Here is a 25,211-nt window from a genome sequence, read left to right as displayed (position 1 = left end):
GCAGGGCACGGTGTTGGTGCTGGGAGCCTGGAAGAGAGCAGGAGAGCTTGTGGGGACGGTGATGGTGTCAGAGCTGGCTCTGTGCGCGGGGCCTCGTGTCCCCTGCGTGCGCGGGGCAGGCGGTGCACAGAGCCAGGGCGCCAGGCTCAGGCAGCAGCCCCCGAGGCCTTGGCCGCTGCTGGCCCTGGCACAGCTCGGCCCCAGCACCCAGGCCTGCCAGAGCTCCCTGGCACCTCTGCCACCAGCCCTGCGGCTGCTCTCGCAGAGCCAAGCGCCAGCCGTCCCCGCGCAGGCACAGTACCTGTACACTGCACCCCGAGCTCTCCCAGTCCATGTCCTCCACTCCAGAGAGGTTCATTTCTAAATGCCTGCAGTGACTGCAAGAGAAAAGGACTCGTTGTCATTTGCATCCCCGAGAGCAGGGGTCTCTGTCCCGGGAGCCTCTTGGCGTCTCCGTGCACGGGAGCGGTGGGGCCCGGAGCAGGCAGTGCTGGGCCTGCCCGCAGCAGCCTCCTTGCCCCCGGCAGCCCCTTTGGCAGTTGTGGAGCCCAGTGGCAAGTGGAGGAGAGAGAAGGGCCATGTGAGAGGTGTGAGCGCCAAGGGGCGTGCGGCGGCTTTGGGGCCTCCCCTGGAGGCGTCGCGCAGGGTGCCCTGGAGCCCCGCAGCTCCCCTGCATCTTGTGGACAGCACGGGTGGCCCCCGGTGCTGCGCGGCCCTGCTGCTCACCTGGCCTTGCGTCTGCGTGGCCAGCGCTGGGGCCACTGCTCCACGGAGCCCTGGGAAGCATCGGTGTTCCCGTGGCGATAACTGCCCCTCTGGGATGTTCCACTGCTCCGTGGGGGGAGGAGGGCAGCGGCAGGGCCAGGGGGGCCGCCGTGAGGAAGGCTCTGCGTGTGCTGGACTCCCCTGGCACTGCTGAGCCTGGCGGCAGGGAGCAGTGCGTGGCCTTGGGCTTGCTGGCTGCCAAGGAGGGCTCCTCACGCAGCCCCATGGCGCTGCTGGCGGTGCCTGCCCAGAGGCCGGGCTGCACTTGGGGCTCTGCTGCGACCCCTGCAAGCAGCCTTGACCGCCTTCATCTTTCCTCCCTGCTCCCCTCCTGCCCTTACAGCCCCATGGACTCCAGAAAGTTTTGTTTTCCATGGTGGAGACGTGTTCCTCGGTGGCGCAATGAGCGTGAAGGGCAGTTGTGCCCCGGGGCCAGGTGTGCACGTCCTCAGCAGAGCCCTTGTGAGTTGGTGGTGGCCTGGGAGCCCCTGGTGCTGCTGGGCTCCTTCTCTTGTCCTGCCGCGCACCTTGCAGGCGCCATGTGCTGTGGCTGAGAGCAGCCTTGGTGTGGCTCCTGCACTGCTGCCCCTGCCACGGCTTCCTAGGGCTGCAGAGGGCAGAGCAGGCACAAATGTGCCCTGAGCAGCAGCAGGGACCTGCAGCTGCTGCAGCTCTGCCCAGCACTGGGCTACAATGCTCACTTGCTAACGAAGGTGAATTCCCAGCCCTTGGGTAGGGACAGGAAAGCCAAGGGCAGATGGAGCAGGAGATCTCCCTGATGCCGTCGGGTGTTTCCCTCGCGCAGAGGAAAGCCCTCCAAAAGCAAGCAGCGCAAGGCCTGCCACCGAAGTGCTGGAGCCCAGAGGAGCTCCTTGCTGCTGGCCAAGCTTGCTTGCTGGCATGCCGCAGTGCCCCTGCGAGGCAGAGCGCAGCTGCTGGGAAGGGGCTGGCGCCAGAGGTGCGCGCAGGGCTCTGGGTGTCACCTCTGAGCGGAGGTGCTGAATCATGTGCGGTCAGTGTGCATGAGCTGTGTGTGAGCAGCTTGCTGCTGAGCAGATGGGAGCTCTGTGGGTTGTTCAGTCTGTTGATGGTTGCGAGGTCACTATGTGCAGCAGCTTGTCCTATGTAGAGAGCTGCTCCTTGCAGCTGTGGAAGATGAGGATATGGATGGGTGCCTTCTCTTGTGCCTGCGGTGCCTGGGAGAGGGTGTTTTGGGCCAAAGCTGCTCTCCTCCTTTCCCCTGCCTTGGTCATGTTGCAGGTCAGGTGCTGCTGGTGCTTTGCATCCAAGGCCCAGTGTATCCCTGTGTTCCAGGCTGCTGGAAGGAGTGGACATCATGCCCCGCTCAGGACACTTGTGGTTCCTTCAGGAACTGAGGATGCCCTCTTGGTCTGTCTCCCAAAGCAAGAGCCATGCAGAGATGCAGCAGATCCAGGGCATCTTCTCTGGGGGAAGCTGAGGAGAGGGCTAAAGCAGTGAAGCAGGACTGGGGCGAGCGTGTGCGTGAGGGCTGGTCCCTGCAGGTGGTCATTGGCCGCAATGAGCCAGGCTGTTGGGCGCACTCAGCTGCTCCCCGTGTGCCGCGCGACTCCCGCTGGGCCTGGCACTGCTGCCTTCCAGCTCATCGGCTGTGGCAGACGGTGCAGCTTGGGATGGAACAGCGCTCTGCCATGACCTTGAAGGACCAGTGTATGCTGCTCCTCCCTTTGCTATTCCCATTCAAAACTTACTTCAGGGAGCAATTGGAGATGGCACGGAGGCAGCTGATTACTGGCATCTGCAAGGCCACGAATCCATAGCTGATGGGATAATCTTGTGTGTAATTAGATAGATTGTTGGCTCATTTAGCAACCGTCTTTGCATGCTTTTTGCAAATAAGGAATTATATCCAGGACAGGACAGTATATAAGTTGTATCTGATGCTCAATAAAAGGTTTTTGGTACATTACACTGGAGTCCGTGCACATCATACGCTGCGGATGGAGCCCAATGTGGGGGCATCAATAGTCAGGAAGTTTACGAAGTGCGAACCCATTAGCGCAGCCCAGGTGAACCACGAACGGAGCAGAAAGAGCTGCAGTGTGCACCCATCGCATAATTACAGGTGAGCGGCCTGGGAACCCTGGGAGGTGGAATGTCTCAAGAGCAGAAACACAGCCTGGATGTGCTGCAGCGCATGATGTGCAAGCAGAACCGGGAAGTCTCCAGGAAACACCTAACAACTCTGTTGGAATGGATCCGGGATAAGGTACCTATCTTGCCAAAAGAAGGCCCATTCCAGCGAGAGGTGTGTGAAGATCTTGGAAAGTGCCTGAAGGAGGCGATGGCAGATGGTGATGCAGCCACAAGAAAACGTGACCACCTGGTGGCAGATTATGCTTACACTGAAGGTGGTGCGGGCCCCTCCGAGTGATTAGACTGACCAGAAAGAAACACCAGCACCGTGAGCACCACCATATGAGGGGGTGGCTGACCCCGCGAGTGATGATCTGATTGACCTTGGCCCTGAGGGCCCGGAGGAAGAACAACAGCTTCAAGTGTGGTGGAGACCTGTGACCTTCACCCATGACCAGGTCCTCAGCACAGTCATCACCTACGTACTGACCGTGGCGGATGTCACCACTGAGAAGGTTTAGCCCATGGTAGCCCTGGGAATTAACACCAACGAATCTGTGCTCTAAACACCCCCGTTCCCCTCTCTCCCCCATTCCCCGGACCACTCAATGTGGGCAAGTGTGTCTGATAAAAAATGGTAAAACATGGCAATTGATAGATTTAGAAGCCTGTGTTTTAGTATCGGGGCTGGAGTTGATATGCGAAGATGATGCCCTTAAGGCGAGCGATGTTTGCCTTGATACCAGGGACGGTGTGTGCCATTTTGACATCAATCCATAGAGTAATAATAAAACCACATGAGATTATGTAGGTAAAGGATGCGTGTGTTTTAGAACAATGTGTAAATATGTGTTAATTAATGAAATTTATAATCAGACTGTGTTTAATGACTCTAATACGTGTGCTTGCAATGTAGTTATTGTAGTTATCCTGGTGCTGTTTATTTGCCGCTGACTAAAGATGGCTTTGTGGTATTAAATATGGAATTCTTCTCGATGCAAGCTGCTCTGGCTGATTATTTAAATGAGATACATCATACCCTCCCATGACATAAGCTATAACATTCCCTCTCTCAAATTGCATTGCAGCCAAGGAACCGATGTGTTCCTGTTGCCATTAGAGGTGCACGCACAGTGTTTCTGGACAGATCAGACAAAACACGTAGAGCTGTGGTTGTATGGAGACAAACAGGTTCATTAGACTGACAATCATCTCTTTTAATGGTTCACCCTGGCTGCTGCTGGGCCCAGAGACGCCGTCATGAACCTGGTGTGGAAATGTTTCTTTCTCGATTTTTCAAGTAGTGTTTTTTGTTGCTTATGTTCTTGTTGATGTTCTTGTTATCGTTAAGGAGCTTGTTCTTATTTGTATTCTGAATTTTTCTCCATCATCTTATATTTATGCTATTGGTTTCAATCTCCATTCCTGTGTCGTAGCTGAAGCGTCATGTGTTCTTTCCCAGCCAGCTCAGGCCCAAAAATCATCTCCACGGCCGCTGGGGATTATTATTATGATAATGATTATTATTTTATTTCTTCTTCTTCTTCTTCTTCATTATTTTTATTTTTATTATTTATTTTTATAATTTTTATGCTTCCTCTTTTTATTATTTTTCTCATTTTCCTCTTTCTCTCCACCCCTAATCCCTCCCGCTCCCCTCTCCCCTCCGCCCCGCCCGTGTTTCCATGGCGACAATCAAGGCCGTGGCGCGACCGCCCCCGGGGTGTCCGTGGGGAGCGTGGGGGCGGGGCCACCGCCTCCCGGTGCCTCGCGGTTCCGCCCCGCCCCGCCATGGAGGGGAGGGGCGCACTGCGCATGCGCGCACGCCCCCCCACCCCGGGAGGACTCACTCCGTCCCCCGCCCCGGCCGCGGCTACCGAGAGGGCGCTTGCGCAGTGGGCAGGAGCCGCAATCCCCGCCCCCGCGCACGCGCAGTGCCCTTCCGCCATGAGGCGCCCCCGGCGCAGCCGCGAGCCGAGAAGCGGCCGAAAAACGGCCGAAAAACGGCCGAAAAAGAGCCAAAAGCGCGAAGATAAGGAAAGCGGACGAGGCCTCCAGCCACGGCATTTTGGCGGAAAAGAACCATGCCAACCTAGTAAAGTCGTGGTGGTGGTGGGGTTCCCCAGCCTATACTGGTATCTGGGGTTATTCCTCCCCAGGTGCAGAACCTTGCACTTGGCCTTGTTGAATTTCATGAGGTTTTTCACCGCCCACTTGTCCTGTCTATCCAGGTCCCTCTGGATGGCAGTGCAGCCCCCTGGGGTATCAGCTACTCCTCCCAGTTTGGTATCATCAGCAAAGGTGCTGAGGGAGCGCTCTGTGCCTTCATCCAGGTCATTGATGAATAAATTGAACAGGGCTGGACTGAGGACTGACCCCTGGGGGACCCCACTAGCTACAGGCCTCCAACTAGACTCTGCACCAATGACCACCACCCTCTGAGCTCTGCCATCCAGCCAGTTCCTAATCCACCTCACTGTGCACTCATGTAGCCCACACTGCGGAGCTTGCCCAGGAGGATGTTGTGAGGGACGGTGTCAAAAGCCTTGGTGAAGTCGAGATAGACGCTCTCCCTTCATCTATCCAGGCTTCTTCTCTTGTCCCTGGGGCTTGGGACTCTAAAGGGCTGCCCTTGGTACACACCAAAGCAAAGAAGGCATTCAGCAACTCTGCTTTTTCTGTGTTATTCGTAACCAGGCACTGGTGAGGCCACACCTTGAATACTGTGTTCAGCTTTGAGCAACAGCGCCCACACACACCAGAACACACTGAGCAACAGCACATAATGGTCATAATGGTCATTAAATTCTAAAAAAAAAAAAAAAAAAAACTCCTTAAGAAGCAAAGAAACAAACAAGCCTCAACAGAGCGTCTTGGCTCCAGGCAAGCCCTGTGACCTTCCTTGTGCAGCGGGTGGCAGAAGAGAGAATTAGTTTTCCCAGCAGTGTCTGACGAGACCTCTTTTCTCCTCACCAGCATTGAGATGGAGGTCAGATGGTGAAAGGTCCCCTTGTGCCCCAGGGGTAGTGGGACATTTAAGAGAGGTTCGAGCCTCCCTGCAGGACCTTCCTGCTCTGCCCTGCCCGTGTTTCTCCCCTGAGGGCCAAGTGCTCCACACAAAATCTGTGTGTCTCCAGGGACAGCGCAGGGCAGGTGCTGGGGATAGACATAGAGGTGCCTGCCATTGCCCACCCTGCCCTTCCCCAGGAGAAGATGCAAACCCTGAGGACAGCAGGTGCTTGCTCTTGTCCTGGGCTGACTGGAGAGGGCAGGGGAGCCTACAGCTTTTCTTCCTCTTTCCCTTGTGTTTTTGGATCTAGCAGAGCAAGTGGTGCTTTACAGCAAATGCAGAGTGTGCCAGTCTGCTCTGCACTGTCTGGGGTTACTGGAGGAAGAGGGCACTCGGCCTCACACAGGAAAATGCTGGTTCCTGCAGGGAAGGAGTTTCCCCTCTCACCTTTCTGTCCCCCAAAAAGAAGAAAAGAAAAAGAAAACAATAAAATAAACCCAGCACTCAACCTGGAGAAAGAGGAAGGCCTTTACTGCTGGAGACGGCTCTACAAAGCGCTAAAGTGGTGGCACAGTCAGGGGACAGGAGGCACTTGAGTTGTGGAGCTGTCCTTTTGCTGCGGGAGATGCCAGCGGGGATGCAGAGCACTTGCAGGCCTTGGGTGTGCAGCACGGTGGCGTTGGCACATTGGGGCCAGCTCTGCCCAGCAGAGTCACCTCCTGGCAGGAGGGTGACACCTCTCCCACACTCGGCAGAGCCAGCGACCGAGCGCTCCGAAGCAGGACCTTTGCCGTGGTGTGGTCAGGAGCAGGATGGTCTGTGCTGCCAGGCTGCGCACTGCGGGTTCAGCGTCGTTTTGCAGAGGCTGGAGGGCTGAGGTAGAAAGGAACAGAGCAGATAAGAGACTCCCGTATTTGCAGAGAGCCCAGGAATCCCCCCAGAACAGGGCTGCTCCCAGCCAGTTCTTCCCACAGTGAGGAGGGAGCACGAGGGAGCAGGGATCAGCTGCAGGTTGCTGGTCAGGAATGCCCCAGGTGACCCCCAAAGCCCCCTCCTGTCCCCACACAGCAGACAGGGCCTCGGTCGCCTGTGGCAGGGCAGGGAACTGGGGCTCCCTTCCAGGCTCCTCCTTCCCCCCTGGCAGGGCCAGCTGGCACGGCACTGCTCGCACTCACCCTTGCAGATCTCCTGCACCTTCTCCTCCTTCTGCCTCCCTTGCTGCCCGATGAGCCCTAGGCAAACACCGCCCGTCACCCCCGTAGTCCCCAGCACGGCCCTGGCAGCGCAGCTCCCGCTGGCCTTGCCAGCCTGGCCACGCGTCCTCCTCCCCTTGGGCAAGGCTGCCCCAGCACGGCCCCAGCGTGGAGGATGCAGGCAGGCAGCGAGGGCCTCGAGAGCCTCCTCGCAGCCCCTCCGTGTGCCCAGGGATGGCCCTGGCCTCGTGGCTCACCAAGGAACCTCACGGCGGCCTCCCGCACGCACACCTCCGTGTGCTGCAGGTAGCGCAGGCTGTGCTCAAGGTAGTGCTCCGCTCTGCTTTTGTCCTTGCGCACCTGGAGACAGCACAAGGCCATGGCTTGGCAAGGAGCCCTCCTGGGGAGCCAGCTCTGCCCCTTCTCCCCAGCCTGGGCCCAGGGACTCGGGCCTTGTGCTCACCAGGTGCTCCCCGATCTTCCAGATCTCCCCACTTCTGGCCAGTTCCCTGAGCTTCTCCCACTGCAGCAGGTGAGCAGCACTGGCGAGGGCTTCCTGAGAGGCCTGCAGAGCCGCAGAGAGCGCGAGATGCCACCACGGCCAGGACAAGACACCCTGTATCCCCCTCATGTGGGCAGGCCCCGGAGTCTTTCCCAGGCCCTAACAGGAACATGCTGCTTGGGACCAGCTCTGCCCCTCACTGAAGGCAGAGGCAGCTCCTGCCCGTTCCTGGGGACACGGGACATTGGCCCTCACGCTGACATGTCTTCCAGGGCGCACTTGTCCGCAGCCCATGCCTTAGTGCTCAGGCCCGCCCAAGCGATGTCAGCACTGCTTCCCCAAGGGCCTTCCCCGTACCTGGGCCACGCTCTGGATCCGCTCGCTCATGTGGAGGAAGAGCGGGACCAGGCTCCTGTGCACGAGCTCTTTCATGCCCTCTTTCCTGATGCCGGTCGTGGCGGCCAGCAGGTCTTTGAACAGGAAGATGGAGAGCTCTCGAACTGTGCTGTCCTCCTGCAGAGAGGGAGGAGAGGAGGGGAGGCCTCAGCAGTGATCCCAGGAACTGGTCATGACAGGAAGCTTTGCCTTTGTGAGGCCTCCTTCTCTCCAGGCGCGACTTTCCCCAGCCCTTCATAGGGGCGAGCTGGGGACAACCTCTGCGGATGCAGCCTGGACAGGGAGGGTTGTCGGCAGCAGCGGGACAAGGTCCCCTGGGCTCCGGCTCCCTCTGCCTCTGCCAGGAATTTCTAGGGCTCCGCCAGGGCCCCCGTGCAGAAGAGGCCCACAGGGAGGGACAGCCCTGGGGCACGGCCTCTGCCTTGCTCTCCAGCCTGCTCCTGCCTCCTAGCTCGTCTCTGCCCAGGCCAGGACAAGCAGCGCAGGGAGTCAAGCAGGAGACAGAGCAGCTGAGGCAGAAGCGGGGCTGGGGATCTAGTCCCACAGGCCAGGACCCCAAGGGCAGCACAGGGAATGGCCTGACGAGCAGAGGGCAGAAGGCCTCCTGACAGGCAGCAGGGCCTTTGGTGGGAGCTGCAAATCCACCTGCCCATGGGCACACGTGCAGAGGGACACACAGCACTCATAGCCACGCGAACAGAGCCCCAGACCCGCCAGGAGAGTCTCCGGCTCTCCCCCCAGTCTTACATCCTCAAAGTGTGGGAGAAGCTTCTCTGCCAGCCATGGGACAAAGGGATAGGAGATCTTCTGATCCAGGTGGCTGAAGAAGTTTTGCAGCAACACCAGGCTCTCCACACGCACATCCCTTCGATGGTCCTGCAGGCACTCCACGATGTCTTTAGTGAGGCCCCACATTTTCCTCCTCTGTGTGGAAGACACAAGTGCCTCGTGTGAAGCCAGGGCAGGCCCACAAGGGCCCTGGGTGCTGATTCCCCATGAGGGCTGCGGGGCAGGGCAGCCCTGTCCAAGGGCCCCTGGGCATGCCAGGGCCTCTCCATGGGGGAAGGCTGCTGCCTCCAGGCCAGGAGCCCTTCCCGAGGGCACCGCAGCCGTTGTCCTTGTGCAGCACAGCCAAGGGGCTGCCATGAAAGAGTCGGGGCAGAGGAAGGGCAGCGGAGACCGGGGAGCAGCTCCCATCCCTCCTCATTGGCAGCAAAGGCCAAGGCCCTGGGGGAGCCAGCGCCTCCCAGGAAGCCCCAGGCTGCCAGCGCGGCTTCTCCCGGCTGCTGCCCTACTCACCATCTCCGGTCTCTTGCACAGCCTCCGGAGGCCCTGGAACGCCAGGCTGCGCATCTCCAGGCTCGGAGCCTGCGCATAGCTCAACAGGAGCGTCAAAACGTCCCCGTCCATCTTGGCCACCTCATAGCACTCCAGCAGCTGAAAGGCAGCGCACGGTGAGAGCCTGGCAGAGCCGGCAGGACTACCTGCAGTGGGCAGCCCCGCATCCCAGCTCTCCTTCTGGCCAAGGGCGCCTGGCCCTCACAAAGGTCAGCGGAAAGGAGTCAAGGCCAGGGCCGTTGACCAACATTACCCAGAGAGCTGTTGATCAATGTTAAGGAGCCGTTAAGGAGCCATTGACAAACATTACCCAAAAAGCCAGAGACCAACATAACCCAGGGAGCCATTGACCAATATTATCCAAAGAGCAGTTGACCAACGTTATGCAAAGAGCATTGACCAACATTACACCCCGGCATGTGCCCAGTGTGAGCAGAGAGCTTTTAGAGGCCCCTCCGGACAGGCACCGTTCTCCATGAGGCCCACCTCGACATAGAAAGCCATGGCGGGCAGGTGATGGAGCTGGTCCTCTGGGCTCCTCAGCAGGCTGAGCAGCTGCCTGGAGATCCAGCAGCACATGGGTCTGCACGTGCCCCTCATCACTCTGGCAGGAGGAAGAAGGTGCTGTTGGTCCTGAGCCGAGCAGGCAAACCTGCTCTGAAATGGCTCAGCCCCCTCAGCTATTTCCCAGTGCAGGTCAAGGCAGGCATGGGCAGTGCTGGGCACATCGTGACTGCAGCCAGCGTGTCCCCAGGGCTCTCTGTGAGGGGAGCCCAGGCCCCAGGGGAGGGCACTCCAGGGCTTTGGGAGGGCAGCCCTCTTTCAAGGCATCCGCTCCCAGCACTCCCAACACCAACTGCTCCCCCAGCAGCTCTCACCGCTGCCATGGGGCAGGGAGCTCCCATGGCCGTTTAGCTGTGTTACTCCCTGCCACAAGCACTGTGGCTGCAGTCCCTTTCTTGGAGAGCTGGAGTTCCCCTCCCTCCCAAGGAAGGACATTTGTGACCCCGAAGCCGAGGCCGAGGTGCTGGGGGAGAGCAGGGCGTAAAGGGCTGTACCTGGCCAGCACAACGAGTCCCCTCTGAGATGACTCTTGCTGCAGCAAGAGCTCCCAGCCGCCGCTCTGCTCGACAGCCTGTGCCACGTCCCGATAGCCAGCAGAGCGGAGGAGACCTTGCATGGCCTCCACGGCGCACCTGCATGCGAGCAAAGCCCAGGTCACAGCGGCAGCCGGGCCCTGCCTCCAGGCCCAAGGCACAGCCGGGACGAGCGGGATGGAGCACCTGACGTGGCTGCTGGCGTGGGACTCATCCCGCTGGCTTTCCCGCTGCAGGGGATGGGTTTCCTGGCGGGTGAACTGGGCTGCGGAGAACAGCTGAAGGAGCAGCGCCAGGAAGAGCGGGCAGAATTCCGCCTCCACCGCCTGCGGGCAGACGGGCTCCTGCACGATGGCACGCAGGGCTCTCATTGCCTGCGGAAAACAAGCAGAGACACCTCAGCGCTGAGCAGGGCCTGTCGCAGTGCCGCAGCCCCACGGGAGAGGCTCAGCACAGCCCTGGGCCTCAGGAAATGGGACTGGGGGACAGGGTAGGACGGTGATCTCCTGAGCATGGCCAGCCTGGGTGTTGGTGCTCTGAGAGGCCCAAGCAGCTCTTTTCAGCGCTTTGTGCTGGCGCGTGGAGGGCTGGTGCTGGGCATGTTGCATCCATGGGCCCGGGGAGGTCCCTGCAGGGCAGAGGGGCCCAGGGGGGCAGCTGGCAGCCTGGGGCAGAGTGAGGCCTCATCCCACAACTCACAGCCAGGGGAAGGACGCCGGCGTTGTCCGCCTCCCAGCTGGACAGCTCGTGCAGGGGCCACTTCTCCATCCAGCTGAGCAGGTTTTCCAGCACGTCTGCCGCAACGCGGGGCTCCTCCATGAGCACCTTCCACATGGTGCTGGCAGCGCTGCAGACCCGGAGGGCTGGGTCAGGGGCCTCCTCGGGCACGGCCGCAGCCTGGACAGGCCCTGCAGGCGCTGCCCCCAGCCACCCCTCCATGCTGGCAGCCCCAAGGTCCTGGCTCTGCACCTTTGGGCCCGTCTCCCCATGTGCCATGCGCTCTGGAGGCTGACGAGCCCCGTACCTGTTGCAGAGCGGGGAGCAGCACAGCAGGCTCACGGTCACCTCGTCAGGGTAGGAGCGGGCCAGCAGGCAAAGGGTCCTGTTCAGGGTGACCCGCGCCGACGACTCCCTGACGTCCCTGGTGTTCTGGTGCAGGTACCGAACAACCCGTGGCACCTGGCAGAGGTGGCGGGGAGAGGGAGGTCACTACCAGAGAGCAACCACTACCCCAGCTCCCACACACATCCCGTCCCCGCTCCAGCACTGCCAACGTTCCCTGCTGCCTTCCAAGGGCGTCGGGTGCCCAAGAAGCCTGGCTTGGGCACGGGGGCCAATGTGGCAGAAGGCTGGAGCCCCAGGCACACCAGCTGCAGGCCGCTTACATCTTCCAGCGTGGACACAACGCCCAGCACAAACATGTTCAGCATGTGGGTGGCCACTGCTGTGCTGTAGGTGCTGCAGTCCCGCATGGCCTCGATGGCGGTGACGATGACATCTGTCCTCTCGGCCGGACGGAGGTTTTTCAGAAAGAGCTGTGGGAGGAAGGAGGTGAGGGAAGAAACATCCCACTGTGGGCCATGAAGTGTGAGGCCCCTGCTCATTCGCGTTGCCGTTGCTCATCCGAGTCTCCTGATGGCCAAGAGTCCCGCTGAGGGAGGCAATCCTCACCAGCATGATCTCGCTGATGTTGGTGGTCCACGAGAGGCAGAGAGCATCGTCAGCTTCCCGCTCCGTTTGGGACTCTGCAAGCTCGAGATTCTCCTGCAAGAGCTCCCTGCCTGAAGAGGAACAGAAAGACAGAGCGGTGAGGAGGAGCAACGGGGACTTGGAGACGGGGGATGTCAGGAAGAAACCAGCCTGGAGGAGAAGAGGGGCCGGCCAGTGCTGTACGGGGAGCAGGACTCCCAGGGAGGGCCAGGGCCTATTCCAGGGCAAGACAGAGGGCAACAGCTTTGAAGGGCCCCAAGAGCCTCGTTGGTTTCATTGGACTTTCTGGTGTGCAGCACCGCAGAAGCCCGAGCGTGAGCAGGGCGTGCTGGGCGCTTTCCAGAGCAGGGGTGTCCAGGACAGGCACTAACAGATTGTGCCCCTTCTCCTCCATCAGCCACGATTCCTGCTCCTTTGTGTCATGGAGTAGAGGGCCGGGGCAGTGTGCTGCCTTCCCTGGCCTTGCCATGATGTCCCTGTCCCCAGAGTCGCAGCTGCTCTTACGTTTTCGTCGCACGACGAATCTGAAGAGGCCATGAAGAGCGTCCAAAGCCCCACGCTTGGTCTCTGCGTCCTCATAGGCAGAGCAAAGGATGAGCCTCCCCACCAGCTTTCCCAGGATTGGGAAAGAGATCTTTCCAGAGGAGGAGGAGCTCTCATCAACTCCTCCATGGCAGCTCCAGACCTGGGCAAGAGAGCGGTGCATCTATGGGGCTGCCACAGGGCGTCTATGGAGCAGCCACTGAACAACCAAGGGGCATCCGTGGGGGCAAGAGCGCAACCTTGGTGCATCTATGCGGCATCTATGGGGTGTCTATGGGGCAGCCACGGGGCACTGAACCCCCCCCCCCCCCAGGTGCTGATGCTGGCAGCATAGAGGGCCCGAGGGAGGGGGGTCCCCTGGGGGTCGCCTCCCCCCCGTGCTCCCCCTGTTGCCCCGTGAACGTGACGGTGGTGGCTGAGAAGCACGAATGTCCCCAGTGCCTGGCGGTGACGCCGGCCGGCTTTGCCAGGGAACAGCGTTGTCAACGGTGTGCCCCAGTGTTGTGAGAGGGAGCCTGAGCTGGAGAGAGCTCTGGCCTGCAGGGCAGGGGCCAAGGGGCGGTGGGGAGGTGCCGGGCTCCTTACCTCCGGCAAGGAATAGATGGCCAGCCACTTGGTGAGGCCTGCGATCCTCCCCATGGCCCTCTCCCGGACAGCAGCCCTCTCCACGCTGGTGAAGGGCAGCAGGAGCTGGCAGGAGAAAGGGGACAGGTCTGCGCGGGGCGCACGCAGCCGCTGCAGCAGAAGCAGCTCTGCGCAGCCCCTGGCTGCACTCAGCCAGCCCCGCACGGCTCCTTCCGCAGAGCTGCAGCAAAGTCTGCAATGGGGACCTGTCCCTAGGATGGGCAGGTCCCCGAGGGTCTGCGCCCCATTCAGTTATGGGGAAGAAAGCCCCAGGGACAGGGAGGAGAGGGGCGGCAGCACCAGCTCCATCTGTGCAGGAGCTGGAGGAGAGGGTCCGTGTCCTGCTATGGCTGCAGGCAAGGAAAGCTTTAGGGGCAGAGTTGGCCCAGGAGTGCTGGGGACGTGGCTCTCTCATGGCCTGGGAGGCATCAGTGGAAGAGGAAGGGACTTGGGCTGCAAGCAGGGGACACTGGGCTCATGCCAGAACACAGTGGGGAGCCCCTGGTCACCCAAGAGTGGTGGCTCCTGTCCCTGCATTGTGCTGCCTGCCCATGGCTCTGAGGGGGGGACTCTGCACTGAGGGTGTCACGTCCCTCGGAGGGCCCCACGCAGCCCTCTCTTTGCAGGTGCCAAACCTCCAAGATCGCCTGCAGCTCCAGGAGCCTGGAAGTGGCAGCGTTGAGCACCAGCACGTCCAACATGCTGTCCATGCTGTCCAGGGTCTGCAAGAAGCACAGGAGGTTGTGGCCCTCTTTCAGCATTGCCTCTGGCCCACAGCAGACTGAACTGAACTCCTGCGGCCAGGGGAGGACCCCGCTGCCCTGCGGTGCCCAGGCAGAGGCCTCAGGGTAGGAGAGCTGCTGCACACGGAGCAGCCCGTAGCCTTGGCCCGGGGCCCAGCGCAGAGGAAGGGAAGCAGAGCAGAGCCCTGTCATTGCGGGCGGCGTCTGCAAAGCGCTGCAGGCTGGGAGGAGGGTGGGAAGCAAATCTGAGCTCCTGCCCTGCAATCACCTCAGCACAGGCCAGCCAGGGACAAGGCTGGGGACCTCTCTGCAGCTCAGTACCCAACATGTACCTTGCAATAGAGGGGCATGCTGAGGTCCTCCATGTCTTCTCTGGGAGGCAGCAAGAAGACAGTCCGGAAGCAGAGCTGCAGGAGGCTGCTCTTTTGGCCCTCCAGAAGCAGCTCTGCTGCACTGCAAAGACAGAGAGGTGCCTGCTTGGCACGGGTGCAGGGAGCGCTGCCTGGGTGCCCTGGGAAGGGGGACGTGCAGCTCCGAGGCAGGAGTTCCAGGCTGCTCCAGAGAGAGGTTGGGGGAGCCTTGCAGGGGGGTGTCCCCCCTTCCATGACACTGCGCCAGGGACAGAGGACAGGCCTGGCGGGGAGGCCTCGCACCCTCTGAGCCATGTGCCCCGCTCCCATGGTAAAAGCCAAGGTGCCCCGGGGAGCTGCAGACACCCCTCAGCCCTCCCGTCTGTCCTGCTGACAACCCCGCGGTGGGGAGAGCGCAGGCCCAGCAGAGAGGAGCACCAGGCTCCCCCCCACAAGAGGGGACAGCTCCCAGGCAGGGACAGGGCCATGAGGACCCTGCTGTGGAGAGGCGTGGGCCAAAGCAGGGACTGCCATAGGTACCTCATGGCCGTGATGGCAAGCATGGCTTGCTGGCGCACGGCTGTGCCCAGCTGCTCCTTGGGCTCCTCTTCCAGCAGCACCTGGAGAGCACAGCCAGGATCCCATGGGAACTGCAAGCACCCGGCGCCGGCAGAGCCAGCAAGAGTCCACCCGGCGGGCAGCGCCCTGGTGCCTCCATCCCTGCCCTGGAGGCCACAGCGAGCCCCACCGCGCCAAGGGCTCAGCTCGCAGGGCTCCTCGGGGACACCCGGGCTCCTGTTGGCAGGAGCTCTTTGCCAGCAACGCGTCCTTGCCCCAGCCCAAGCAATGCACAAGTCCTGGCCTCAGAGCCGGGCCTCTGCCCAGGTGGCCTTGAGCCCTCCCTCAGCCCTGCTGCCTCTCCCCTCACCATGATGTTCTCTGCCAGCTGGTATCTGCAGCAGAAGACATCCAGGCCCCACGCCAAGGCCTTGGAGCTGCTGCCGCGGCAGAGGGTGCAGATGGCCTCCAGAAACCTCAGCTTCTGCACCGGGTCCTGACACACGGGGCAGAGAGACGGAGGGAGCATGAGAGCAGAGAGGGAAGGTCGGCGGGAGCAGAGCAGCCGGGGACAGGGAGAGGCCCTGTGGAGGCCACCAGGCCTCTCTGGAGGCTCCCAGGAGGCCACCAAAGCTGCTCTAAGGGCCAGCCACGGCTGTGGGGCCAAACCCACATCTAGGGGCCTGGACCCATGCGTGTGGGGCCAGACCACGGATGGGGGCCCGGGAGCTGCAGCTATGGGGCTGGGGCCCATGGATGGGGGACGGGAGTCGCTACTATGGGGCTGGCCCTGAGGGCCACGGCTGCACGAACCTTTGGTCTGCTGCTCACAAATCCATGGATGAAGTGCAGGGCTTCCTCATCCTCCCTGGACAGCTCTGCCCAGGCGCTGATGAAAGCCCTGGGGCCTGGGAGAGGAGAGAGGCGGGAGTCGTGGAGAGCCGGAGCGCGGGCAGCAGAGGAGCGCCCTGCGCTCTGCCCTGCGCAGCCCTGGCTGCTCCCCCGGGCACAGCCTCCCGCCGGCCCCGCGGGGCGCGCGGTGCCCAGCGCGGGGCTGCGGTGCCGGGCCCGGCGAGGCCGGGCTGCGGAAGGTGCTGGCGGGCGGGCAGGAAAGGTCCCTGTCCCGCAGGCCGGCACTCACCGTGGCTGCACGGGCCCCGCGTCGCCTGGGGCTCGCAGCCCTCGGAGGGCGCAGGGACAGAGCTGCTGCCCTGCTGAGCCCCGTCCTGCTCCCAGGCCACCCGGGGGCGGCTGGGGGGTCTCTCCTCCATCCTGCGGGAACGGCAGAGGGGTGAGGGGGCGGTTTGGGAGCCGCGGAAGGTCCCCGCGGCCCCGCAGTGCCGCCCAGCCCCAGCGCCGTCGCTCTCACCCAGGCGACGAGGAGGGAAGGCCTCGGGAAAAGCCTCGACTCTTCGTGGCTTCCTGGACACCAGGGAAAGATGCGGCTGCGCTTGGCGGCTCCTCCACGAGCTCCGCGCGCTCCCGCCTCTCCCGTCGCTGTCCTCCCGGGCACTGCGGGCTGGGGGCCGTGGAGGGGACATCACCTGGGACACTGTGTGTGTCACGAGACGGGCTCACAATGGCCCCCCTGGCCAGCGCCTCTGAGGTCCCCTCTGCAGCTGGGAGCTGGTCCTGGAGCAGCAGCCGGAGCTGCGGCTGCCCCAGCGCCTGCACAGAGTCTGCACGGTCTTTTTTTTCTTGAAAAACAAAAGTGATTTTCAGAGCTGGGTGGGATGCAGCCACAGGGTCCCGGATGGCTGGTGCCACTGCAGGCGCCCTGCTCCCCTCTGCCCAGCCTCCCTCTGCAGCTCTCGGGGGCTCTGGCCTCCCGAGGTCCCTGTGAGAGCTGCCAGGCCCCGCAAAGGACTTGTTTCAATATTAGAGAACATCCTGAATTTTCATACATGCTCAGTTCAAAGGTTTGGCTAATTTTAATGGCAACGTTCTCCAGTGATGAAAGAGTAGAAATCTTCAGGAAGAGTCCGAACGTGGGGCGAAGTATTACTGATCTGCCCTTGACCTCGTGTATCCACGGCTCTGTCCATTAGGCTGTTGATGGAATCTCAATGATCTCTCTGCATGTCCTGAAGAAATTAATCATTTCTAAACTCATATTTGCATCTGATCACCTGCACATATATATTTTTCACCCCGTTTTCCCCTAGCTTTCCCTTTTTCCTATACTCTACCAGATATTTCTCAAATCTCCAGTCTCTCCAACTACTCTACTCAGATTCTATGCAAGCTTTTCTATCAAAAACATCTCAAGGAAGCTTATTCCTTGTAGATGGTGGAGCTCATTGGAGGCAACTTGGACTTGACATAAAGATCAGGACTGCATTCTATTTCTTAGCACTCAGACTGAAGTTTATTTGTGTTTTATCACAGTTAAGACAACTCCTTTAGTGTCTATTTGCAACTAGTTCAGGTAGGAATGGATACACATGAGCTGTGACATTCAGCTAATATTGGGTAGAAAAAGGATAGATTTTTCACCAGAGTGACCCAAGTGCCCACTGGCTGATGAGGGAAGTGGCAGTTCTTCCCCTCAAAAATGCTTCTTTTCCTAAATGTTCAGACTTCATTAGGAGACACTGTGTGAGGAGGATGTGGGTAGGGCCGATTCTGAAAACAAACATAAAGAAAGCTTAAAAAGGCTTCCTTTTCAGGTGCTCACTGAAGTCTGCCTCATTTTAATACACTCATTTCCAATTAGCCACACGAGAATTGAACATTGAAAACAAAAATATGGAGAGAGGGACCACTCCTGAGGGCTTTTATTCTTCCTCCTTTTAATGACCCCGTCCTTTTAATGACCCCTTGGGAGCATTTGGTGCTAAGCCCATGAATCTCCCCTGCTGAGAGGAGGCTGAGATGGAATTCAGAAACAAATCCCCCAATATCTTGGAGGGTTAATGGGTCCTCCGAGGGCCATTACCATTACCTGTTCTGAATCACCAAAGCATGGGATGATCTCAGATCCCCTCTGGGTGGCCTGTTACACTGACGCACGACTCTTCAAGAGACAGTTCTTTTTCCTAACGCCCAGTCTGTACCCTTCAACCTACAGTTTGTGGATGTTTCCCCTTCTCACGCTCTTTCCCACTGCCAGAACCAGCTCCATCATCTCCAAAATCACCATGCAAGCAGTCACACAGTACTGCTCAATTCCTCCTATCTCTAAACCTTCACCAGACTAATGAAGGTCCCCTCAGAGTCTCCATACAGATCATGGAATCACAGAATGCTTAAGGTTCGAAGGGACCTCTAGAGATCATGTAGTCCAACCCCCTGCACACGCAGGGTCCCCTAGAGCACGTGGCACAGGACTGCGTCCAAGCAGGTTTGGAAGATCTGCAGAGAAGGAGACTCCACAACCTCTCTGGGCAGCCTGTTCCAGTGCTCTGGCACCCTCACTGTTAAGAAATTTTTCCTTAAGTTCCTGGGGATCTTTTGGTGCTTCAGTTTCCGGCCGTTTCCTCTAGTTCTGTCGGTGGCCACCAGTGAAAAGAGGCCAGCACCATCCTCCTCACTGCCTCCCTTGAGGTACTTCTAGACAATGCTCAGGTCCCCTCTCAGCCTTCTCTTCTCCAGGCTGAACAGGCCCAGCTCCCTCAGCCTCTTCTCATAGGACAGATGTTCCAGGCCCCTGATCATCCTTGTGGCCCTGCGCTGGACTCTCTCCAGCAGCTCCACATCCCTCTTGTCCTGTGGAGCCCAGAACTGGACACAATACTCCAGATGCGGCCTCACCAGGGCTGAGTAGAGGGGCAGGATCACCTCCCTCGACCTGCTGGAGACGCTCTTCTTAATGCACCCCAGGATCCCATTGGCCTTCTTGGCCACGAGGGCACACTGCTGCCTCAAGGACTGAGCCTAGGGGGACACCACTAGCTACAGGTCTCCAACTAGACTCTGCACCGCTGATCACCACCCTCTGAGCTCTACCATCCAGCCAGTTCCTAATCCACCTCACTGTGCACTCATGTAGCCCACACTGCGGAGCTTGCCCAGGAGGATGTTGTGAGGGACGGTGTCAAAATCCTTGGTGAAGTCGAGGTAGACGACATCCACCCCTCTCCCCTCATCTATCCAGCTGGGGGTTACATCATAGAAGGCTATGAGGTTAGTCAAGCAAGATTTCCCCTTGGTGAATCCATGCTGACTACTCTTGAGCACCTTCTTGTCCTCCATGTGCCTGGAGACAACGGCCAGCATGAGCCGTTCCATCACTTTTCCTGGGACGGAGGTGAGGCTGACTGGCCTGTAGTTGCCTGGGTCCTCCTTCTTGCCTTTTTTGAAGACTGGCGTGACATTGGCCTTCTTCCAGTCCTCCGGCACCTCCCCTGTTCTCCAGGATCTTTCAAAGTTGATGGAGAGCGACTTAGCTATGACATCCACCAGCTCCCGCAGATCTCTGGGTTGCATCCCATCAGGGCTCATGGATTTGTGGGTATCCAGTTTCCTTAGGTGCTCTCTGAGCCAATCTTCCTCTACCCAGGGCAAATCTTCCTCTCCCCCGCTTCTTCTCTTGTCCCTGGGGCCTGGGACTCTAAACGGCTGCCCTTTAGAAGCTGCTATTGACTGCAGTGATCGACTGAAATTCTTAAAAACAGGCAGGAATGCTTGTTTGTAAAAGCTGGGCTGTGAAATAAGCTTCTCATTCGCATCAAGTCCTGTAACATCGTTCTAGGGATTGTGGGAAGCTCAGACAGTTTGGTTTGGTAAAGTGGAGAGCGTGTGGATCAAGAACTGGCTGGATGGCCAAGCTTCAAGAGTTGTTATCAACGATGCTGAATCTAGTTGGAGGCCTGTGGCCAGTGGTATTTCACCAGGAAGGGTGGAATTAAAGCCAGGGGCAAAGTCTTTAAGACAAAGGCAGTCAGAGGACGAGATGGGAGGGCTATCGTTCAAAGAGTGGTTTATATATATCTAGTTGTACCTAAGCCATATACTCTTAACAGCAAAATTGTGTTAAGTCTCTCTCTTACAGTTTTGGATTTAAAAGACACTTTCTTTTGTATCCTATGGGAAGAACAAAGTCATAAGCTACTCGCTTTGGAATGGGAAAGCCCCACAACAAGGCACAAAATGCACCAAAATGAACAGAAAATGTACAGCAAGCTCCATGTTGTGAACAAAGAACCAAGGAGCATGGACCGTAAATACGTCACCCCAGAAAGTTGAATTGCTTGTTTTAACACAGACTGTGGAGTTACCTGGAGGAAAGTGGGCCAATATCTATTCTGTCTTGAAATATACGTTTGGGGTAGTACATGCACTTGTGGCAATTTGGAAGGAAAGGAGATTGTTCTGTTCACAAGGGAACCCCATAAATACAGTAGAGAGATTAATGGTGCTGCTTGAGGCTCTTAACACACCTGGAGAGATAGCAGTGATGTAGTGCAAGGCACAGCAACCTGGACAAAGCGATGTAACCAGAGGAAATCAGAAAGCGGATGAAGCTGCAAAAAGAGGAAAGAGTCCCATTGTCACTACCCAGAGCCCCCCTGGTTCCAGAAATAACCTTTAACATTGAAGCCCCACGTACACAGGAAAAGAGACGAGGTTGTCTGAATTGCTGAAATGCAAAAAGACTGCTGGTGGCTGGTGGGTATGCCCAGTCAGACAGGGTGTCATGACAACACCCATAATGAGGGGGTTGATGACACATCCCCCTAAAAGCACACCCATGGGAATTGAGGCTCTGACTGAAATGGGGAAGAGTTGCACAGTGGGGATCCATATGATTACTTGGTGAAATCTGCACCAAGAAGACTCCCAATATTCAAAAGAAAGTTCCTTCTCGGGAGGTGAAGAGACATTCCAGTCCTGAGGATTAGCGGCAGGTCGATTTTTATTTGTCATGGTTGTAAGTAGTTAACTTGACACCTTTTCAGGATGCCCTGAGGCCTTTCCGTGTCTCCAACACAGAAGTGCGGACATTATACGTGAGAGAAGCCCTCAGAGGGGACACACTGCTTGTACTGGTAAATGCTAGCACATTTCTTCCTGAATGTGCAGCAGATTTTCATACTTCCAAGTAGATACCTTAGTGCAATGTCCCAGGCTAAGGGGAGGTGTGGGATTCTCCTGGTCCAGCCCGAGGAGTTGATCAGATGTCGTTCTTGATCCCTGCTCAGCTTATCACTGCTAGGCCCTGTTATTTACACCCTCAAGAGGAAGAAGCCGTGACTGTGATATGGTTATCCTCATAAGGTGATCCTTCCAGAATCTGCAGGCAAGTTGCGTAGCATTAAGTGCTCCTTGCACCATGAGTGAGTTGAGTCGTGCACTGTCAGTGGGTGCCTCTGGAAGATATTCCAGTTCCCTATTTGAGCAGTCCTTGAAAAGTACATGCAAATCCCAGCATATGTTCTTGCTGCATCAGTGTCCATATGTGCATTTGACTTGCCCATTCCGTATGTATTGTTGGAGGGAGGAAGTTGAGCAGGGCACATGGGTTACCCTAGGCATGAGGAGAAAAGTATGTTGTTGACAGAGATTTTGTGTGGAATGCGTGGGTGTTGAGGAAAGCTTTTTAGTAGGGAAATGCTGCTAGAGGAAATGTAGCCGTGGTGCCTGTGCTGGGGAGGGATGAAAGGAAGCAGGGGCAATATTTGGGGGCTTCGCTAGACATGCAGTGGCTAGTGATTTCAGGTGTGAGGCCTGTATTTTGTGGGAGCTGAACCCCCTCAGCATGGGCTCCTTCCCTTGGGGCAGACGGTGCGAGGATCCAGGTGCAAGTGCTTGCTGAGCAGGAGGTGTGTGAGCACAGAGCTGTGCTCAGCAAGCTGCGCCAAGAGGCCGGCAGGAGCCTGCTGGCACTGTGCGCCAGGACTGCTTGGTGCCGGCGCGAGCGCGGTGCCCGTTGTGGTCCGTGCAGGGCTGCCGTGGCCTTGCTTGGGAAGCTGCAGTCCTGCTGGCTTGCTGCGCATGGCAAAGGGGCCAAAGGAGGCCCTGGCTCCTTGCAGCTGTGGAAGATGAGGATATGGATGGGTGCCTTCTCTTGTGCCTGGGGTGCCTGGGAGAGGGTGTTTTGGGCCAAGGCTGCTCTCCTCCTTTCCCCTGCCTTGGTCATGCTGCAGGTCAGGTGCTGCTGGTGCTTTGCATCCAAGGCCCAGTGTATCCCTGTGTTCCAGGTTGCTGGAAGGAGTGGACATCATGCCCCGCTCAGGACACTTGTGGTTCCTTCAGGATCTGAGGATGCCCTCTTGGTCTGTCTCCCAAAGCAAGAGCCATGCAGAGATGCAGCAGATCCAGGGCACCTTCTCTGGGGTAAGCTGAGGAGAGGGCTAAAGCAGTGAAGCAGGACTGGGGCGAGCGTGTGCGTGAGGGCTGGTCCCTGCAGGTGGTCATTGGCCGCAATGAGCCAGGCTGTTGGGCACTCAGCTGCTCCCCGTGTGCCGCGCGACTCCCGCTGGCCCTGGCACTGCTGCCTTCCAGCTCATCTGCCAACAACTTCCTCGTCTTCCTCCTCGCTTGTCCCGCTTTGCCCAGCACCATCCACTCACTCCCAACTGCGTAAGGGAGCAAGAAAGGCCATAGCCTGGCTTTGGAATGGATACACATTGCTACAAAAGAAACAACGTTTCCTTGAGGGCCTGGCCTTGGAGGCTCTCGTCCTTTCCAGAGAGCAATGCCTGCTCTCCTGAAGATGAGCTTGTCCTCTCTTGGCACTGCTCGAGTGCAGGCATTTAGAAGGGGAGCACCTGAGTGTGGAGCAGAGCTGCGGTCCCTGCTACCTGTGGGGAATGCTCTTTGGCCCAGTGATGTCCCACACACTGTATTTCTGCCACAGATTTCTCCCCGACAACGACCTTTGGAGGAAACAAAAGAAAAAAAAAAGAAGGAAACAAAGGAATACAAAAAATAAAAAGGAATTGTAAAGAAAAGGAAAGGAAAAATGAAAAAAGGAAAAGAAAAAAAGCCAAAGAAAAAAATAATGGAAAGAAAAAGAAAGCAAAAGAAGAATAGAAAAAAAGAAAACTAAAAAAGAAGAAAACATGAAAAAGAATTGAAAAGCAAACCTTAAGGAAAATGGACAGGGGCATCCCAAGGGCCCCGTTTGCAGGGAAATCCTTGAGGGATCTTTCGCAGCCCCTCACTTGCCCCTAGAATCTGAAATCTTAGGGCTATAGACACATATCTTCAGTGGGGATGATTTTAGTGCATGAGCTCAGTTGGAAACACCACACAACACCAGAGTCACCGTGGAGCTGGAGGACCTTCCTTGGAGACCTGGCCCCTGTTCCCGGGGATACCGAGGGACAGAGCAGCCTCCATCGTGGTCCCCAGCACGGGGCCCTTCCTGGCAGCCGCCGATTTCTGCCCCGGCTGCCTGCGGGGACACTGCCCCCCGTGACGCGGTCCCTGAGCGTGTCCAGCCCTGCGGGGCCCTGTGTCCCCAGGGGCTCGTGGAGCTCGGCCCTGCATCTCCAGGCCCCGTGTCCCTGGGGCGCGACAGCTTCCCTTTGGCTGTGGCTCGGGCCCTGCGGGGACACGTTGTGTGCGGCACCCGGAGAGCTGAGAGCTGCCCCGCGCTGGGGCTGGGGCTCCTTCCCCTTTGCGCATCCCCAGGGCCACGTGTGAAGGGAAGTCCTCGAGGGACCTTTTTGCTGGCCCTGCCCTGCCCCTGGTGAGTGAAATCCTGGGGCTCGACACACACCTGCAGTGGGGATGATTTTTGTGCCTGAGCTCGCTTGGAAACAAGACGCAACACTTCAAGAATGATACAGGAATATATATTTAAACAACAACAAAAAAAATAACAATGTAATCAACAGTAACAACAACAATAAAAAGAACAACATGACCTTCAACAATAACGACAATAATATCAAGAATATTAGAAAAAAACACTATATTAACAGTCTATAGAATAAAATCCACAAAGCCATTTATCAGTGTCGCCCCTGGGCCCAGCGCTTGCTGGCAGCAGCCAGAGTGAAGGGGAGCTTGTCCTGCAAGGGAAAAGGAGGCGTGAGCAGGGCCGAGGAGCGGCTCGGGGGCTCCCGTGGAGCAGAGGCTCCTTGGCGGCTGCGCGGGCTCTTTGGCAGCAGCGCTGCCGTCATTGGTGCCCTGGCAGAGGCTTGGCGTGGCCAGCGCAGCCCAGAGGCCGGCAGAGGGGCTGAGGCAGCAGGTGCCCAGGCCTTGGGCGCTCCTGCGCCCTGTGCAGCTCTGCCCCGGCGCCGCGGCCCGCCAGAGCGCCCGCACACCTGGGCCAGGCTCCCGCGCGGCTGCTCCCCAAAGGCAGCGCGGAGCAGCGCCAAGGGGCCGGGCACAGCCCCAGCTCTGCCCGTGCAGCCGCCAGCAGGGGCCATACCTGGGGGCTGCAGCCGGAGCTCTCCCACTCCATGGGCTCTTCTGGGCTGCAGCCGACCAGGCCGCTGCTCCCCATCTCCTGGAAAAGAGCAGGAGACCTCAGTGGGGCCAGTGCGTGGGAAAGAGGAAGGACAAGCGCGTGCAGGGGCTGCGGGGGTTGTACCTGGCTGCTGCCGTAGCTTTGCCACTCCATCGGCTGTGGCTCGTTCAGGGCAGGCCCTCCATTCACACAAGGAGTCTGCAAGAGAGAAGGAGGCGTTTGCAGGGCAGCTCCCCGAACCAGGGCTCTCTTGCCCCATGACCTCTCCTTCTGCAGCTGGAAGCGGGAAGGGACCCGGCCCAGCCCCAGCTCTGCCTGTGCAGCCGGCAGCAGGGCCAATACCTGAATGCTGCAACTCCAGTTCTCCCAGTCCATGGGCTCCTCGTCTGTGCAGCAGGCCACGGTGTTGGTGCTGGGAGCCTGGAAGAGAGCAGGAGAGCTTGTGGGGACGGTGATGGTGTCAGTGCTGGCTCTGTGCGCGGGGCCTCGTGTCCCCTGCGTGCGCGGGGCAGGCGGTGCACAGAGCCAGGGTGCCAGGCTCAGGCAGCAGCCCCCGAGGCCTTGGCCGCTGCTGGCCCTGGCGCAGCTCTGCCCCAGCACCCAGGCCTGCCAGAGCTCCCTGCCACCTCTGCCACCAGCCCTGCGGCTGCTCTCGCAGAGCCAAGCGCCAGCCATCCCCGCGCAGGCACAGTACCTGTACACTGCACCCTGAACTCTCCCACTCCATGTCTTCAACTTGACATTTGTCCATTTTTTAGTCCCTTGAGGCTGCAAGAGAAAAGGACTCGTTGTCATTTGCATCCCCGAGAGCAGGGGTCTCTGTCCCTGGAGCCTCGTGGCGTCTCCGTGCACGGGAGCGGTGGGGCCCGGAGCAGGCAGTGCTGGGCCTGCCCGCAGCAGCCT

The 25,211-nt window shown here is 58.7% G+C and overlaps 1 protein-coding gene across 1 annotated transcript; it reads right to left on the bottom strand.

Annotated features, from left to right (window-relative positions):
- Positions 1-6,602: 6,602 nt before the first annotated feature.
- Positions 6,603-25,035, bottom strand: LOC148593865 (maestro heat-like repeat-containing protein family member 7). The gene is made up of 26 exons (XM_088529197.1): positions 25,003-25,035; positions 24,651-24,728; positions 24,432-24,506; positions 16,314-16,366; positions 16,086-16,216; positions 15,758-15,852; positions 15,315-15,440; positions 14,927-15,006; positions 14,369-14,489; positions 13,929-14,015; positions 13,255-13,359; positions 12,631-12,811; positions 12,088-12,197; positions 11,802-11,951; positions 11,441-11,595; positions 11,116-11,263; positions 10,603-10,790; positions 10,378-10,515; positions 9,806-9,923; positions 9,281-9,418; positions 8,729-8,905; positions 7,943-8,098; positions 7,547-7,648; positions 7,341-7,443; positions 7,066-7,122; positions 6,603-6,763 (listed from the first exon to the last, which is right to left on the bottom strand). Exons 1-26 carry the CDS (start codon positions 25,033-25,035, stop codon positions 6,603-6,605), a joined length of 3,066 nt encoding a protein of 1,021 aa, XP_088385323.1.
- Positions 25,036-25,211: the final 176 nt, after the last annotated feature.

Source organism: Tinamus guttatus, unplaced genomic scaffold, assembly GCF_059628265.1.
Source record: "Tinamus guttatus ecotype Peru unplaced genomic scaffold, ASM5962826v1 Tinamus_guttatus_pri_ptg000326l, whole genome shotgun sequence".
NCBI lineage: Eukaryota > Metazoa > Chordata > Aves > Tinamiformes > Tinamidae > Tinamus > Tinamus guttatus.
Note: the sequence above shows the minus strand (reverse complement) of the source record. Positions and strands in the feature narration are given on the sequence as shown.

Excerpts from the sequence above, each read along its gene's own strand:
- LOC148593865 (XM_088529197.1), bottom strand. The coding sequence starts at position 25,035 with ATGGAGTGGGAGAGTTCAGGGTGCAGTGTACAG. Across the intron at positions 15,441-15,757 it reads TTGTGAGCAGCAGACCAAAG|GACCCGGTGCAGAAGCTGAG; the intron begins GTTCGTGCAGCC and ends CCCGTGTGTCAG. Across the intron at positions 12,198-12,630 it reads ATTCGTCGTGCGACGAAAAC|GCAGGGAGCTCTTGCAGGAG; the intron begins GTAAGAGCAGCT and ends GTTCCTCTTCAG.